Genomic DNA, 14,962 nt, shown 5'->3' with positions numbered 1-14,962 from the left:
CAATCTCAATTCTCTCAGCCTTTCCTTGTACAAGATGTGTTTTATCCTTTGGATCATCCTGGTGGCCTCCTCAGCTTCCCTCTTTCCTCCTTCATATTACCTCTCTCTTCCCAGAAGGCCGAATAAATAAATGTCTAAAGGGGTGCTGAGAAGATGGAGCTGGACTCTGCTCAGTGGTGCTGAGCAATAGGACAAGAGGCAACAGGCACAAACTGATGCCCAGGAAGTTCCATCTGAACATGAGGAAGAACTTCCTCATTGTGCAGTGACCAGGCACTGGAACAGATTGTCCAGAGGTGTTGAGCTTTCATTGCTGGAGATACTCCAGAACTGTGTGGAGGTAGTCCTGGGCAATCCATTCAAATCTTTTGAATTTGGACCCATTACGCCTCGTTGTAAGAGGACAAGGGGAAACAGGTTCCATTTGAAAGAGTAGGGTTAAATGGGATACTGGGAAGTAATTCCTCCCCGTGAGGGTGAGGAGGCCCTGGCACAGGTTGCCCAAAGCAGCTTTGGCTGCCCCTGGATCCCTGGCAGGGCCCAAGGTCAGGCTGGAGGGGGCTTGGAGCAGCTCCTGGGACAGTGGAAAGTGTCCCTGCTCATGGCAAGGGGTGGAACAGGATGAGCTTTAAGATCCCTTCCCACCCAATCCGTTCTGGGATTCCGTGCCATGTACTCTGGAATGGCCCTACTGGAGCAGGAAGGCTGGACCAGACGAACCTCTGTGATCCCTTCCAGCCTCTCCCACTCCGGGACTGGATAAATCCGGGATAAACCCCAAAGGCCTTGCCGGGCCCCTTTCCCGACATTTTCCCGCGTCACCGCCCCACCTGACCACCCTTCCCACGTGACCGTCGCCCGCAGTCCTCCTTCGGGTCCGATCACGTGGCGTCGCTTCCGCTTCCGGCGCCGGCCGGCCCATTATGGCGGCGCCCAACGAGGCGCAGGAGCGCCGGCCTTTCGGGAGGCGGCTCCTCACCGACCCTGCCCGGCTTTTCCAGCACAATGCCTGGTGGGTGAGGGCTGCCGCCACTGCCCGCTCCAGACCCCCGTGAACCTCCTGGGTGTGCTGTTGCCCTGTGGTGCCGCTCCCCTCCCGGCGGTGGGGTGAGGGTGGCCGGGACGGGCTCGCCGTCGCCTCTCGAGTTTGCCGTGTCTGTGGCCAAGCGCTGTGTAATGGGCCAGCCTCAGCCTGCCCGCTCCGCCTCACGGGGTCCTGACCGAGGTGACCGCCCTCCTCTCCGGACGCGGCTCGAGAGACACCATCACGGCGCGAAGCGGGCTGCGGGAGCCGTGGGAGTAGGGCTGGCGGCCGGACAGCGACTGCAGCCCGGGCGGGGACCGGTATCCCCGGGCAATGCACTGCCGTATGCGGCCGGTGCTTGGGAGTGCTGCTCCCCGGGGGTCCTGAGCCTTCAGTACTGATTCTTGCGAGGTCCTGAGTGCTCGGGACTGATTCCCAGGGGGTCCTGAGCCTTTGGATATGAGCCCCAGGCAGCCCTGAGCACTTGGGACTGCTCCCTGCGGGGTCCTGAGCCTTGGGGAGGTTCTGAACCTTTGGAATTGATCCCCAGCGTGTCCTGAGCCTTCAGGACTGATCGATAGGGGATTTTGAGCCATTTTCAACCCCTCCTGAAGCAGTAGCATTTCTCAGGCTGCTATGATTGTAGCAATTGTTTTATTGCCGTGGATAATAAAGGTAAATTACGTGCTGTCAGAAATCCATAACCTGTCATTTCTTCAGGGAGGTTGTGCCAGGTGTGTACTTGGAACAGGAGATCTTTATTTGAATACAGAAGTTGTTTTAAGTCAGTTAAACATCCAAATTCTCTGTTTTGCTGGGAACTGAAGGTATTTTGCATTTTGTGGGTGAATGGATCCACTTTTGGTCTCTGGCTGCTATACCTTGTTAAGAATCAGGTGTGTTTAATTTGTAATTTAAGTAATGATTTTTTTATTTGTCATTCTTTCTGGGACTGTTCTGTACAAAAGTTATGTTACAAAAGCATATCCTTATTTTTCTTGTGGAGATTCTTAGTAATCTGTTTTTTTGCAGACTTAACATTTAAGCCTTTGTTTTTTGAGTTAAAGTCAGAGACTAATTCCTTCTGAGAAAAGAACTGCTTTTTGGGCCTTGAATTCTGCCTTTCATTCACTTGTTTTAATGAAAAAAGGCTAAGTGAATCAATTTAGTAACTGCATAGCTGTGTATGTGCATTGAAGTTATTAATAATTCTTAGGGCTTTATAGCTTCCTGCATATTTTTCTTATAATTTGATTTAATTTAACAGTTGCCTTCCAAAAACTCAACTGCCTTTTTTTGTTTTAACTTGAGAAAGACAATATTGTTTTGTGCTGAGTGCCGTCATGGCTTTAGCAAGGATCTATTCCCTTTAGGTTTGCCTAAGCATCCAAAATAAGACAGATTTGGGATCCCTTCTGTTTGCAATTCCATGAGTTCTTTCAGGATTACGACCTGCATGTGCTGACTTGGCTGTTGTGCTGGTGCTGGGCTGGAATTGGGGATCACACCTGTACCCCTGTCCATTTGGAGGGCTATCCAGACCTTTCTCCTTCCCTCTGTCTTTGTTGAACCATGCTTAGCTCTAGTTCATCTTATTTTTCACAACAGGGATAATGTGGAATGGTCAGAAGAGCAGGAAGCCAGTGCCAGGAGTAAAGTTCGAGAGAACAGCTCACAACTGTTGCCACAAGATAAACAAGGTACTTTGGAGGGTGTCCTCATGTGAGTCTTGGCTTTGTGCCAGGAATGGAACAGTCTGGTGAGAGCCCCATCAGAACATCATCAGTTCCTCCCTTGCCCCTCTCCCAGTCACTCAGAAGGCATTAACACATGATTGGTAATGGGAAATTGAGGAGGAGGAACCTTTCTGTTCTTAATTTACCTGTGACTCTTCCACCTTCATTAGAGACTCCTCCTGCTGGGGAGGAGTCAGATTGGGTTGAGCTTCTTTGTCATGTTGTGTATGTTAAATACCTGTTAGTGTTTGTTGTCAACAAACCTCTTCGAGCGTAGAGTTGTTGCCTCTCCTTATTTCGCTCTTTAAAGCTTTACTGCTAATAGCCAGTCTCTTTTTGCTGGCTGCTGTGGAGTGAGCCCTGAGCTGATTTTCTCTTTAAAGGGTCTGATAAAGTAGTGTCCATATCTGTATCTACAGAGGGAACAAACTGCATGAGAGCAATTTCATCAGAGAAAGAAAAAAAGGGATTCCAAAGTTTTTATTTTATTTGATTTAAAGGATACTTGTCAATCCAAAATGCAGAGCTTACTTGTCTCTGAATTAAGGTGAAGGTGCTCAGCTCTGTGGTTAAGTCATGGTTGAAGTCATTCTGAGATGGTTAATAATGCATTTCCTCCACTCCTAGTAGAGATCATCCAGTCCCTCGAATGATGGTGAAATGTTTCTTTAATGTGGTAAGAAACATGTCTGATCATGATCTTGTTATACGCTTCTGAGCTCTAGGCTGGATCGGCTCCTTTTGTTCAAATTAAATTGAGTGTGTCACCCGTAAGATGATACTGAGCACTACTGGAACTATTGAGACACTTCCAGTTGTGTTCACAATAGCAAATTTAATTACACTGAAGAGTAACCCTCCTAATTTCTTGGACTCCTATAAGTATCCAGCAGTTTTCCACTCAGCCCATTGTGTTGAGTTCATTTTAAAATCTGGTTAGCATTAAAGGGTGCTGTCTGTCATGCTTTGAGAACCTATATGCAACTAGGAAATTGTGGAGCAATTTGCTGTTGGAGCAGTTTGTCAGAACTCTATGATATATTTCCCAAATTGAACAATGGAGGCCAGTCAAATGTTGATGGTTGCTATTCACTGGGAAGCATGTGGAGACAATGGGATGGCTGGAAAGTAGGGAAAGCAGCCCAGGCAAACGTGCCTGAAGGGCCTGGTAGTTTGAGAATCAGGATGTCCAAAGCGGAGAACAAAGGCAGAGTATTGGTCATTATGGCTGTATTATTCTGTGGACTTCTTGGGGTTGTCAGGATTTGTTCTGAAGAAGGAGGGAGGCTCTGTGGGTATGTGGAAGATGTGTCTTCTTGCTGGGAAAAGAAAGAGAAAGAAGTCCAAGTTTCTTGGTTTCCTTTTGAGGCTCCATAATTACCTCCCTTGCAGTTCAGGAGGTCCCTGATTGTCTTCCAGTCTTTGTGAGCAGTTACTTTTGTTTGCTTTTCTTTTGAAGAGTAAAGGGGTGAGTCTGGGCATGGCTTTGGGGGTGTGGTTTCAAAGGTGAGCAGAAAGTCAGGAGTCCTTATCAGGATAGTCTCTGGAGGAATCTGGCTTGCACACTGATGGTACTGTGTGAGCTAATACCCCAAAAAGGGCCTGGAACAAGTATGATGTGTACTTTATTGGCTGGAAGTCTTACTGAAAATTTAATATGGTCATATTTTCACTTAAATATGTTTCTTGTATAATCTTTGTCAGCTGGCCCTTGATTTTTTGTGTTTATATTGTTACTGATCCTTTATTTAGGCCTTTGAAAACACCAGGCTCCAAGGTAAGTGAGCTTTAAATAAAGCTTCCCCACATGTGGTTTGGAGTATAACAGCTCTTCAATAGCATCCAACAGAATTTTACACTAATGTAACAATGGAAGAGCACAATGTCTTGTTCACTGGTTTAATGTGGCAAAAATGTGGGCAATCCAAAATGGCTGGGCTGGAATTTTGTCCCAGCATCCCAGGTAAACATTCCACTGCAGTCAGGCTGTCGTGGAATTGTTGGAGATGAGCAGGAATCAGGATTTATATTTTTGTTAGGTGAAGGAGTGATTCAGCCCCAGCAACCTTGCATATTCCTGGTACATGGGAGAAAGACAGTTCAGGACAGAGCGTGCCAGGGTTTGGGTCAATAGCCCTTCTTCCAGCATTAGCAGCCATTGACTTCTTCCACCCAAATAGTGAACTTACCTGGCCCTGCTCACTGTGACCTACAGTGAGATCATGGCACAAACTTACTGCTTGTGTCTAATATCAGACATTAAAGTTTCCTTCAGCTTGGGGTTTAAAAACCAGGCTTCTGGTTTAAACCAGGAGAAAATCCTTTTAGTTGAGGTAAAAAGATTTTTATATATAGATCTTTGTGCTGCAGGGATAGATCCTACTAAAAATAGACATATGACTGATTAGTGCTTCTTTGTTAAAGCCATTTTTGTCTATATTTGGCAGAGGCTACATATTTTTCCAGGTGTTCTGGGTCCACTTTACTGTCTCACTTTGAAACAGTTTTATGTTCTTCAGGAAGACTAATAAATAAACAGCAGTTCAACTAATAATGACTGGAAGGCATTTTTATTCAGTAATGCACTTGTTGCCATGCAAAGATGGTTGAGGAACTACTTGTTATTGGAATGCAGTTGGGATTTATGGCCATGGATGTTAATGTCTCTAGGGGATTCTAAGCATAGGATGCTATAATTAGGTGTTAATTCCCAGGACAGAGAACTCATCACATTGATGAAGTCATAGAAAGTCACTTGGATTTGTAGCTTCCCATGGAAGAAGTAATTCCCCTAGACTGTACTTGATCTGAAATCTATGAAAGTGTGTGGAAATAAGTTTGCAGGTGACTCAAATTTCACTTGATCATGGCTTTGTAAGAGCTGTTCCAGCTCCCAGCAATACTCATCTTGTTCCTGGAATGACCCATTTAATGTGAAAGTGCTGCTGCTCAAATTAGTTCTGTTCATCTTGAGCCTGTCCACTTTAGCTCTCCACTGGTATTTTAATGCAGTGGTGACTGTTGACTCCCCTCTTTTGTTTTAGTTCATAAATGTGTGATGCTCTCACATGCACAGAACTATGGAAAGCAAAGTTATCTGGAGTGGACTGAAGCAGAATGTGGAAAACATGTTGTCCTGTTACCTGGAGGAATGTATAAATTTGAACTGAGCTTCCTGCCAGACCTGGAGTGTTGACTAATTTTTCTGTTTCTCCAATAGGAGCAGTGTGTTGGACAGGAGCTTTCAGCTCCAGGCAGCTCTCAAAAATTTCCTTAGGAGTTGTGCTTGACACCTAATGTCACCAGGCTCCAAAATTCATTTCCAGTGAACTGAAAAAGTTAGTGTTAGGGATGGAAGTAAAACCCAGATTTTTTTCATTCCAGTCTCCTTCAAAAAGACTTTTTCTGTTGCCAGCTTCCTTTGAATGCTACCAGTAGACAGAGTCTCCTCTTATCTCTTTTTCCTTTTTAAGTCCTAACAATGTGACTGTGAGGACATAGGTTGAGTGTTTATGTGGGATTGCAAATTTAAATAAAGGTGATTTTTCAGTCAATAATCTCACTTATTGCAGTAGGTTGGTGTGTAGATATCTGCAGTGATCCCTCACTCTCTGAACTGATTAAACCCTGAGACCTTTCTGATTTGATGCCTGCTGATGTTTTTGCTTGTGTTCACAGAGGAATATGAGGTGAATGCTAAGAAATACTGGGATGACTTCTATAAAATCCACGAAAATGGCTTCTTCAAGGACAGGCACTGGCTGTTCACTGAATTTCCTGAGCTGGCATCTAACAGGAACTCAAGCAAAGACAAAGATTCTGTGCATGGATTTAGTAACACGGAAGAATCGAACAATAAAGGGCTGGGAAGCTGTGAAAATGGCCATTACTCATTGGAAGCCAGGACAGAGAGTCAGTTAAACCTGGTAAAAAGCCCACCTGTGGGCCACACAGAGGAGCTGGCTGCACAGAAAGACGGTGAGCTGAGTCAGAGTGATGAGGATTACCCAGGATCAGCTGCATCTTACCGTATATTAGAGGTAAGAGATGTAAATCAGTCACACATCAAAGCCTCCCTTGTGTCAGTGTGACTGGGACATAAAAATGAGTATCACTGCCAAACAGCGAGGGAGTGGATGATTGCCTTCAGTCAGTAAAATGCAAAAATCAGAGGGTAGTTTAGAACTGAACTTAATCTGTTGGGATTCTTTTGGTTCAGATGCTGAATTGCCAGAGCATGAGGACCATAAGAAGTTTAGAAGTTTAAAAGCCAAACTATTGGTATCAGATGTTCAAACAAGCATTTAAAAGTCATCTTTTGAAGAAGTTGATTCTTCTACTCTGTATAAAGCTTTCCCTTGTAGTGACAAATCTTTTGCATGTTTGTGCTGACTCCTGTTTGCCTTGGGAGGTGTGAAACAAAGCAATGAAGCCAAGAATGTAAAGACACTCTTGGGTTTGTTCCTTAGAGCCCTTGTGATAACAGGAAATCCCAGACTGATACAGGCTTTGTCCCTGAGAAGTCTGTGGCAGTTATAAGTATTGGACTCCAGACAGCTGATTGTGACCTTTTCCTCTGCCACCTCTAGTTGTTCACTGTAGATATTACTGGATTTGTTTAATACTTAGTATTATATGAAAGTCCTGCCATTCCAGAGAGAGTTAGTGTGAACTGTGTCCTTCTGATTTCTGAATTTAATCTGACACTTTTAGGATTTCTTCAGGCTTTGGTGTTCTCAGTGTGCCTTTCCTATCTCACTTGAGCAGTTTAACTAACATCTGTCACTGCAAATCCTGTTTTGTTTTCTGCTTAGTCTGTTTCAATTTTACTTATTCTTTAAACATTCAGAGGCAAATTCCCCGAACCCTGTTGTGTGAGCCATCATCTCTTCAAATGGGAGCAAGCAGCAGGAGTAATTAGAGTAAAGCAAACTTAACTTCTCTGTTGCTCCAATTTTCTGTGTAAGTGAATGTAACTTATCCATGGTCTTTGCCAGTGCTTCAGTGACTCATACTGGTTGTTATGCTTGGGTTTCCAGCAAAAACAGCTTTTAAAAAGTAACAATATATAGCTTGTTATTAAAATTCCGACAAGAACTTGCTTAGTGATTTCCCGCACGCATAATCCTGTTCCTCAGACCTTAACACGCTCGGATCTTGCAGGGATGCTTAAGAATGGTTACTGCCATGCTCCGCTTTACTCATGAATTGCTCTTCAGTCCGTGGCTGTAGACAGATGATTGAAAATTATCTGCAGGATGTGCTGAAGGAATTGTTTTCACTGTATACAACTGCTCTGGTTTTGCAGGTTGGCTGTGGGGCTGGGAATACAGTCTTCCCAATTTTACAAACCAACAAGTAAGTAGTGACAAGACAAGAGGAAATGACTTCCCACTGCCAGAGGACAGGGATAAATGGGATATTGGGAAGAAATTGTTGCCTGTGAGGGTGGGGAGGCCCTGGCATGGGTTGCCCAGAAAAGCTGGAAGTGTCCAAGGCCAGGTTGGACAGTGCTTGGAGCACGTTGGTCTAGTGGAATGTGTCCCTGCCCATGGCAGGGATGGGACTGGATAATCTTTAATTTTCCTCCCACTCTAAACCATTCTGAGATTCCATGAAGTAATTCTCAGGAGGCTTTTACCTGAATGAGACACCAGCCTCTGAAAAACAAATGAAAAAATGTTCCATATGTTCCTAGTTTAGACAATCTCAGAGAAAAGCCAAATGCAAATGATATCTTTGCCATCTGTAGCTTCAGGTTATTGTGTTTTGAGCTTGGAAGCCCTTGGTTTTATATCCAGAAAGAAAAGGAAGCAGTCAGTTCCATATGAGAATAATGAGCATAAAGGAGCAATGGAATCCACCAGATTTTGTGCAGAAACTAAAGCCCAGGATTTCTGGGTTTGGGGCATTTGAAACACTCCTTAATTCCTCGATATAGATGATGAGCTTCTTTGATTTATTGCAGTGACCCAGGCCTGTTTGTTTATTGCTGTGATTTTTCTACAACAGCTGTGGATCTTGTCCAGGTAATTTCAATGGTTACTTATGAAAATGTGAGAAGTATCTGGGGCCAATTGCCTGTTAATACAAATCTGTTCCAGCTGCCAGTGACTCTCTGGCTGTGCTGGTAACTTTCTGGTTTAAGTTTAACGCATCGTTGCCAGACCTGGTGATGACCCTTGCACTGGGAAATCTGAAAAATGAGCCATCAAAGAATCTAGAAATTAGGGAAGTGAAAGTTCTCAAAATATCACATTGGCAGCAAACAAGTCAGCCAGATTTTCTTCCCCTATGGTTGGCAGTACTTTTCTCAATACAGTGTTCTTTTAGTGTGTGTTACTGTCACCACAGTTCTGGGAACGTGGTCTGATTGCTTCTGCACTGAAGCTGAAGAGAGATCATGTGTATGGAGCAGGAGGTTGGGGTTTAGTCAAAGGAAAAATACCACTAATAAATTTCAGATCAAGACAGAACTGAGACTATATGAACTATCAAATGCAATCAGTCACTCTCTGAGGTTAGAGGGGAGCAGAGCACCAGAGCCAGCATCTATTTCTTCCTCTGGATGTGACAAAAGCACTGTTTGTAGAGGCCTCTGCAATCTGTAGCAGCAGCTTTAGAAAAATATGCAACTTCTAAATCTGATTTTTAATACTGTAACTTTAGGCAACCGAGTTTGATTTTTGGGGTATAGAGAATATCTGCTTGTAGGTGAAACAAATATTGATTTCAATGATGCAGAGAAGTGCCCTGACACTCTCACTTCTGTAAAGGTTTCCTATTTATCAGTATACATCTCTCACTTATTACCGCTGTTAGTGGAAATTCTGACCGTAAAATTGCCATTTGGTAGTTTTTTTCAGTGCTGATTGTAACAAGACCAAAACCCTTTGTAAATCTGGGCGTAAATATTTTTTTCACATTTCATACCTATTCCTTGCCTGACCAAGGAACATGCCTAACACAGAAGTCCAGTGAGATTGAAACAGATCTCTGGACACACTTCTTGATAATGTGAAAGTTAAAGTACTCCATGTAATACTAATAATCCTTGTAGTCGAGATAATACTGAGATCAAGGTCTGCTACTAATGTTCTTAATTTCTTTCCCTCAAATACAGAACAATGCAGAGTATGATACTTCTCGCTGCTTTGCATTTGTCCATGACCTGTGCAATGACCAAAGTCCTTTCCCAATGCCAGAGGAGAGTCTCGACATTGTTATTCTTATCTTTGTCCTCTCAGCAATTCTCCCAGAGAAGTAAGTTTTAATAATCCCTTCTGATTGCAGAAGATAATTTTTCTACAACTGGAGTTCTTTACTGATCTCCCATCAAGGAAAATTAAAGTTTGTGGTCCAGTTTTCCATGAAGCCTCAGAAAATGAAATTTGCAGTATTTGCTATTGTAACCATTTCTGGCAGAGGATGGGGTAATTTTAAGTGGTTGCAGGTGATTGTTCCTGGGGTCACTGTTCTGAGCCCCAGCCACACTGAGCACTCACTTTAGAAAGTATTCTGCTGGATTTTCAGGCTCACATGGGAGGTGGCAAGAAGGAAAGGTTTGGGTTCAAAAAAAGATAAGGAAAGTGCTGTGGTCTTAGTGTGATAATTGCTACAACCTACACTAGTTTCTTTTTTTGTTCCCTTTAGTTTTACTTCACAATAGTTCTCTTCAAGCTCACTTATTACTGGTTTTACAGAAACTAGTGGAGATCCTTTTGTAGTCAGTAATAGAGAGCAGTTAATCCCTGCTGTGGCAGGATGTTATCCTTGTAGGGAAAAAAGCAAAATCGGGGAATATCAAAAAGTAGAGACAAACAAAATCAACCCACCATGCTCTGGGAGAGCTCAGAATGCTGCTGGCTTTGGGTAGCTCTTTTTATGAAGTTGAAACATGGTAGAAATTTATTCCATCTTTTTGGAAGGAAACAAGCATGATTTTGCAGCATGTTGAGCACTCCTGGTGTGTTCTTTTCTCAGGATGCAGTGCATTGTGACCAGACTGAGTCGCCTTCTGAAACCAGGGGGAATGATCTTGTTACGAGATTACGGACGTCATGATCTCGCCCAACTTCGGTTTAAGAAAGGTATTTCCTGTCCGCTCTGACCTCTTGCCCCATCACTAGTAGATTCTGCTTCTCTGGAACTCTGCCCTGTTTGGAGGTCATTTCATTAATTCCCCAAAGTACAATGTGTGCTGGAGAAGGGCCTGTTTTTGGATGGACAATTGTTGATTTTTGAGTGATCACAGTGGTAACTGTTTATATCTGTCTTGCTCTTAGGTCAATGTTTGTCTGATAACTTCTATGTGAGAGGTGATGGCACCAGGGTCTACTTCTTCACACAAGGTAGGAGGCCAGAAACATGCCTCTGCCCATCGAAAAACATCCCTCTGACTCTCCTCACAACTTCTTGTCCCTGTGCCCTCCAGTTTGGCCACTAGATCTTTCCAGCCTCTTTCTTGGAACACTGTGAAATGTTCAGTATCTCCCAATTAAACAGTGACCTGGGCTTGCCAGCTCCTGGTGCAAGCATGGCATGGTCAATTCCTTAGTGGAAAATCCATTAAGAGGAAGAGTGGTGTGTTTGCTATCCTGGGAAGGGTGGGATTGGAGGAGCTCTCTTTGTACATTGGCTGCAGATGATGGAGAGAGATGGATACCACTCAGTGGAACTTCCCTTCATTTTCCTGCTCTCCTCTAAGGAAATCAAAAGGGTGTGGTTCAGCATGGAGCTGAGGCAGCCCCTCCAGTTCTGCTGATGCTTGCTGTTAGCAGCAGTTTTTCTCCCAGTTTATCACCAGCTGCACCTCCAGTCCCTCCACTACAGGCCCCTGTGCACAGTCAGTTTTAGAGCAGTGGCACAACTGAACTGTTCCCCACTACACGAGTCTTGTTTGGCACAACAAAATTAATGTTTAATGCATGTTTGGCGAACACCTCACAAAGGAAAGCATCTGATAAAGGAGCACAAGTTGAGACCTGTCAGGCTTTTCCTACAGAGGCTTCAGACAAACTACGTGCTCTGGGAGTAAGCCCTGCTGCTCAGCAGGACTGGGGCACTGTGGACTTACTTGCTTAGTCAGGAATATCTGCCAATGGAATTGTTGAAGCCTCGAGGGCTCTTAGTGCTTTAACTGGGCCCCAACTGGGTGTGGGTTTTAACGATTTTTTTTTTTCCAGAATTTAACATTAATGAATCCCATTCCCCTCCAGCCTAGGCAGCACAGATCTTACTGCCACTGTTTAAAAGCATAGGTCTGATCCTGTTCTTTGCCCTTGTGGACTCTGAAATTCCTCTGGGCAGGAGGGAAGGAGTGGCTCTGTCCCAGCTTGCCAGAAGATGCTCCTTATTTGGTTACTAGAAGCAGTGCCCATATTTGAAAGTGCTGCTGTTTTCTTTGTCAAGTATCTAGTTCTAGATGTGCTCCAAATAATTTTTTCCTTCTTTGCTAGAAGGGAAACTTGAGAAACTGATGTTAAACTGTCCTAGTAAAGTAATTAAGTCTTGTTTGATCATTTCCCTGCCAGGGTGAGGCCATGGGTTTCCTCTGGCCCATCTTTCAGCTTAGCTTAGCCCTCAGTGTGAGCGGGTATCAGTTAAAGAAAAGCTATGGTCTCAGTCTCCTTCTCTCTGCTTCCAGATGAATTAGATCATCTGTTCACCACAGCTGGGCTGGAGAAAATCCAGAATCTGGTTGATCGGCGATTGCAAGTGAACCGTGGGAAACAGATGACGATGTATCGGGTGTGGATCCAGTGCAAGTACTGCAAACCCACCGCCCTTCAGCCATGAGGCACGTGGACTTTGGGCTGGAGCCTCTTTGTCTCCTTCTGGTGACGTGTGTGATGCAGTTCTGCACACCCAGGACCTCAGTGCCTTGTTCCATGCCTGGCATCACTTCGAATGAGTTTTGCTAAGGACAAATGCCCTGAGAGTAGAACAAGCTGTATTTTAGATGTCATAGAATCACAGAATATACTGAGTTGGGAAGGACACATGAAGATCGAGTCCAACTCCTGGGCCCTGCACAGGACATCCCAACAATCCCAACCCATGCCCAAGAGCGTTGTCCAAACCTCCTTGAATTCTGGAAGCCTTGGGGCCATGACCATTCCCGAGGAATTTGTTCAGTACCCATCCACCCTTCGTGGGAAGAACCTTTCCCTGCAGCCTAACACTCCCTGGACACAGCTCCAGCCATTTTTTAGAGTCCTATCCCTGGTCAGGAGAGTGAAGAGATTGGTTCCTGCCCCGCTGCTATTCTCCAGGAGGATGTTGAAGATCCCAGTGAGGTCTGACCTCAGTCTTCTCCAGCTGAGCAGACCAAATGCCCTCAGCCGCTCCTCATACAGCTTCTCCTCAAGGCCCTTCACCATTCTGATGGCCCTTCTCTAGAAGCTTAATGTCTTTTTTGTATTGTGGTGCCCAAAACTGACCCCAGCACTTGAGGTGAGGCTGCCCCAAAGCAGAGCAGGACAATCCCCTGCCTGACCAGGAATACTTTACCTAATTGCCCCCAGAACACAGATGTCCCTCCTGGCTGCCAGGGCACTGCTGACTCATGTTCAACTTGCCATGGACCAGGACTCTGAGTCCCTTCCTGCAGCTGTTCTCCAGCCTCATTCCCCAGTCCATCCACACGTCCAGGGCTGTCCCTTCCCATGTGCAGAATCCAGCACTCTCTCTTCTTGAACTTCCCATGACTGGTGATTGCCCATTTCTCTGATTTGTCAAGGTCTCTCTGCAGGCCCTCTCTGCCCCCGAGAGACTCGACAGCTCCTCCCAGTTTAGTGCAGACAGCAAACTTACTTAGTATTCCTTCAAGTCCTACATTCATGTTGTTAATGTGGATGTTGAAGAGCACAGGCTTGAGAAGGGAGCCCTGTGAATGTCATGCTACTGGTCTGAGTTTTAAAAATTATTTATGGTTTTAACCTAAGAGATGGTCATGGTGTCTTACAGCAGGTGAGCAAGTTGAGTAGCGATTTGTTCGTACTATGGATTTCCACGTGAAGCAGGAGAGCTTTGACCTTATCTCTGTTTTGTGTACTCTTGTCTTGGGAACAAACATAGGAAGGATAAATCTGCTCTTCTCTGATATGAATCCCTTGGCCAGCTTATCTCGTGCAGCTGTTTCCTAGGCATTCAGGTGTGTGCCAATCCATGAGTTAAAATACGTTGGTCTGAGGGCAGGAACTGAGACCATGTGAGTCTCTTTGTAGCAGCTTTCCCTGGATGCCTCAAGGCGTGGAGAAAAAACCTGTGGAGAAAGCAAGTACTGCTGCTCTGCCCTCACTGTCCACGGGGATGTCCTCCCAGGAAACCAGCACACAATAGCTCAGGTGCTGTAAATTCCTCTCAGGCAGGGTTCAGGTTTTCCAAAGTTTGGTTCCGATGCTAGTTTTGGGGCACCTTCAGAGTGCAGCAGATCAAAAGCAGCTAACAGGACCAGGGTTTATAAATAATTACCTGCTTTTTCTACTGGCTGCAACTCCTGGGTCACAAACTGCCCTGTGATGGTGATGTGCTAAACCAAAGCAGATGAGCCACTTTTTTTGATCTGAAATCTGCAGGATGTTTGATTTTTGCACTCTTGTTTAATTTCTTAGAAGAAGCCAATGCTGTGGCTTTTGAAAGGTATTTCCCTGACTTTGACAGCAAATACCTTTTATCTCAGCTTGTTTTCTTCTGTTATTTTTAGGGATTGGTGCGTCAGGTATTAAAATAAGTTTCATGCTTTTCAATGGTGGTTTGATTCGTATCAGTCACACTTGCAAAAACCTCATGTGCTTGTGTGAGCCTGGACCACTATTAGGGAACTACAGTTTTCTTTTCCTGTTCCAAGTCTCACTAGTGCCTGCCCTTTGGTTGCAGAAGAAAAAGCCTTGGCTGGTATTTCTTGCCTTATTTAGTTCTTGAAGCATCAAAATGTGTTGTGTGTGTCCTGCTGGCTGAAGTGCACTTCCCCTGTATTTTGTTAGCCAGACACTTGTATTTGGAGCTTGATACTGTCACCTCTAGAGCCACATAGGTTATGAAATAATTGCCATCTTGAGCCAGAGGAGAGAGGGTATCCTAGTTTGAAAACAAACCAACAGGAGATCCTAGGTCAGAACTACAATTTAATAAGAAAATTAAAATAAAGGCAGAAACCCTGTTGGTCAGGGTGGTGGTAGCTATCCAATTAAATGGTGGC

General features: G+C 44.6%; 1 protein-coding gene across 2 annotated transcripts; it reads left to right on the top strand.

Annotated features, from left to right (window-relative positions):
• Nucleotides 1-899: 899 nt before the first annotated feature.
• LOC120763720 (tRNA N(3)-methylcytidine methyltransferase METTL2-like) lies at nt 900-13,863 on the top strand. 2 transcript variants are annotated; one of them, XM_040087246.2, is made up of 9 exons: nt 900-1,012; nt 2,633-2,724; nt 6,439-6,800; nt 8,069-8,118; nt 8,729-8,789; nt 9,884-10,023; nt 10,744-10,850; nt 11,046-11,111; nt 12,407-13,863. In XM_040087246.2, exons 1-9 carry the CDS (start codon nt 924-926, stop codon nt 12,556-12,558), a joined length of 1,119 nt encoding a protein of 372 aa, XP_039943180.1. In that variant the 5' UTR covers nt 900-923; the 3' UTR covers nt 12,559-13,863. The 2 variants fall into 2 exon arrangements, with proteins under 2 accessions (XP_039943180.1, XP_039943181.1); XM_040087247.2 differs by lacking the exon at nt 2,633-2,724 and having other exon boundaries at nt 906-1,012.
• The last annotated feature ends 1,099 nt before the right edge of the window (nt 13,864-14,962 follow it).

This window comes from Hirundo rustica, chromosome 27, assembly GCF_015227805.2.
Source record: "Hirundo rustica isolate bHirRus1 chromosome 27, bHirRus1.pri.v3, whole genome shotgun sequence".
Lineage (NCBI taxonomy): Eukaryota > Metazoa > Chordata > Aves > Passeriformes > Hirundinidae > Hirundo > Hirundo rustica.
Note: the sequence above shows the minus strand (reverse complement) of the source record. Positions and strands in the feature narration are given on the sequence as shown.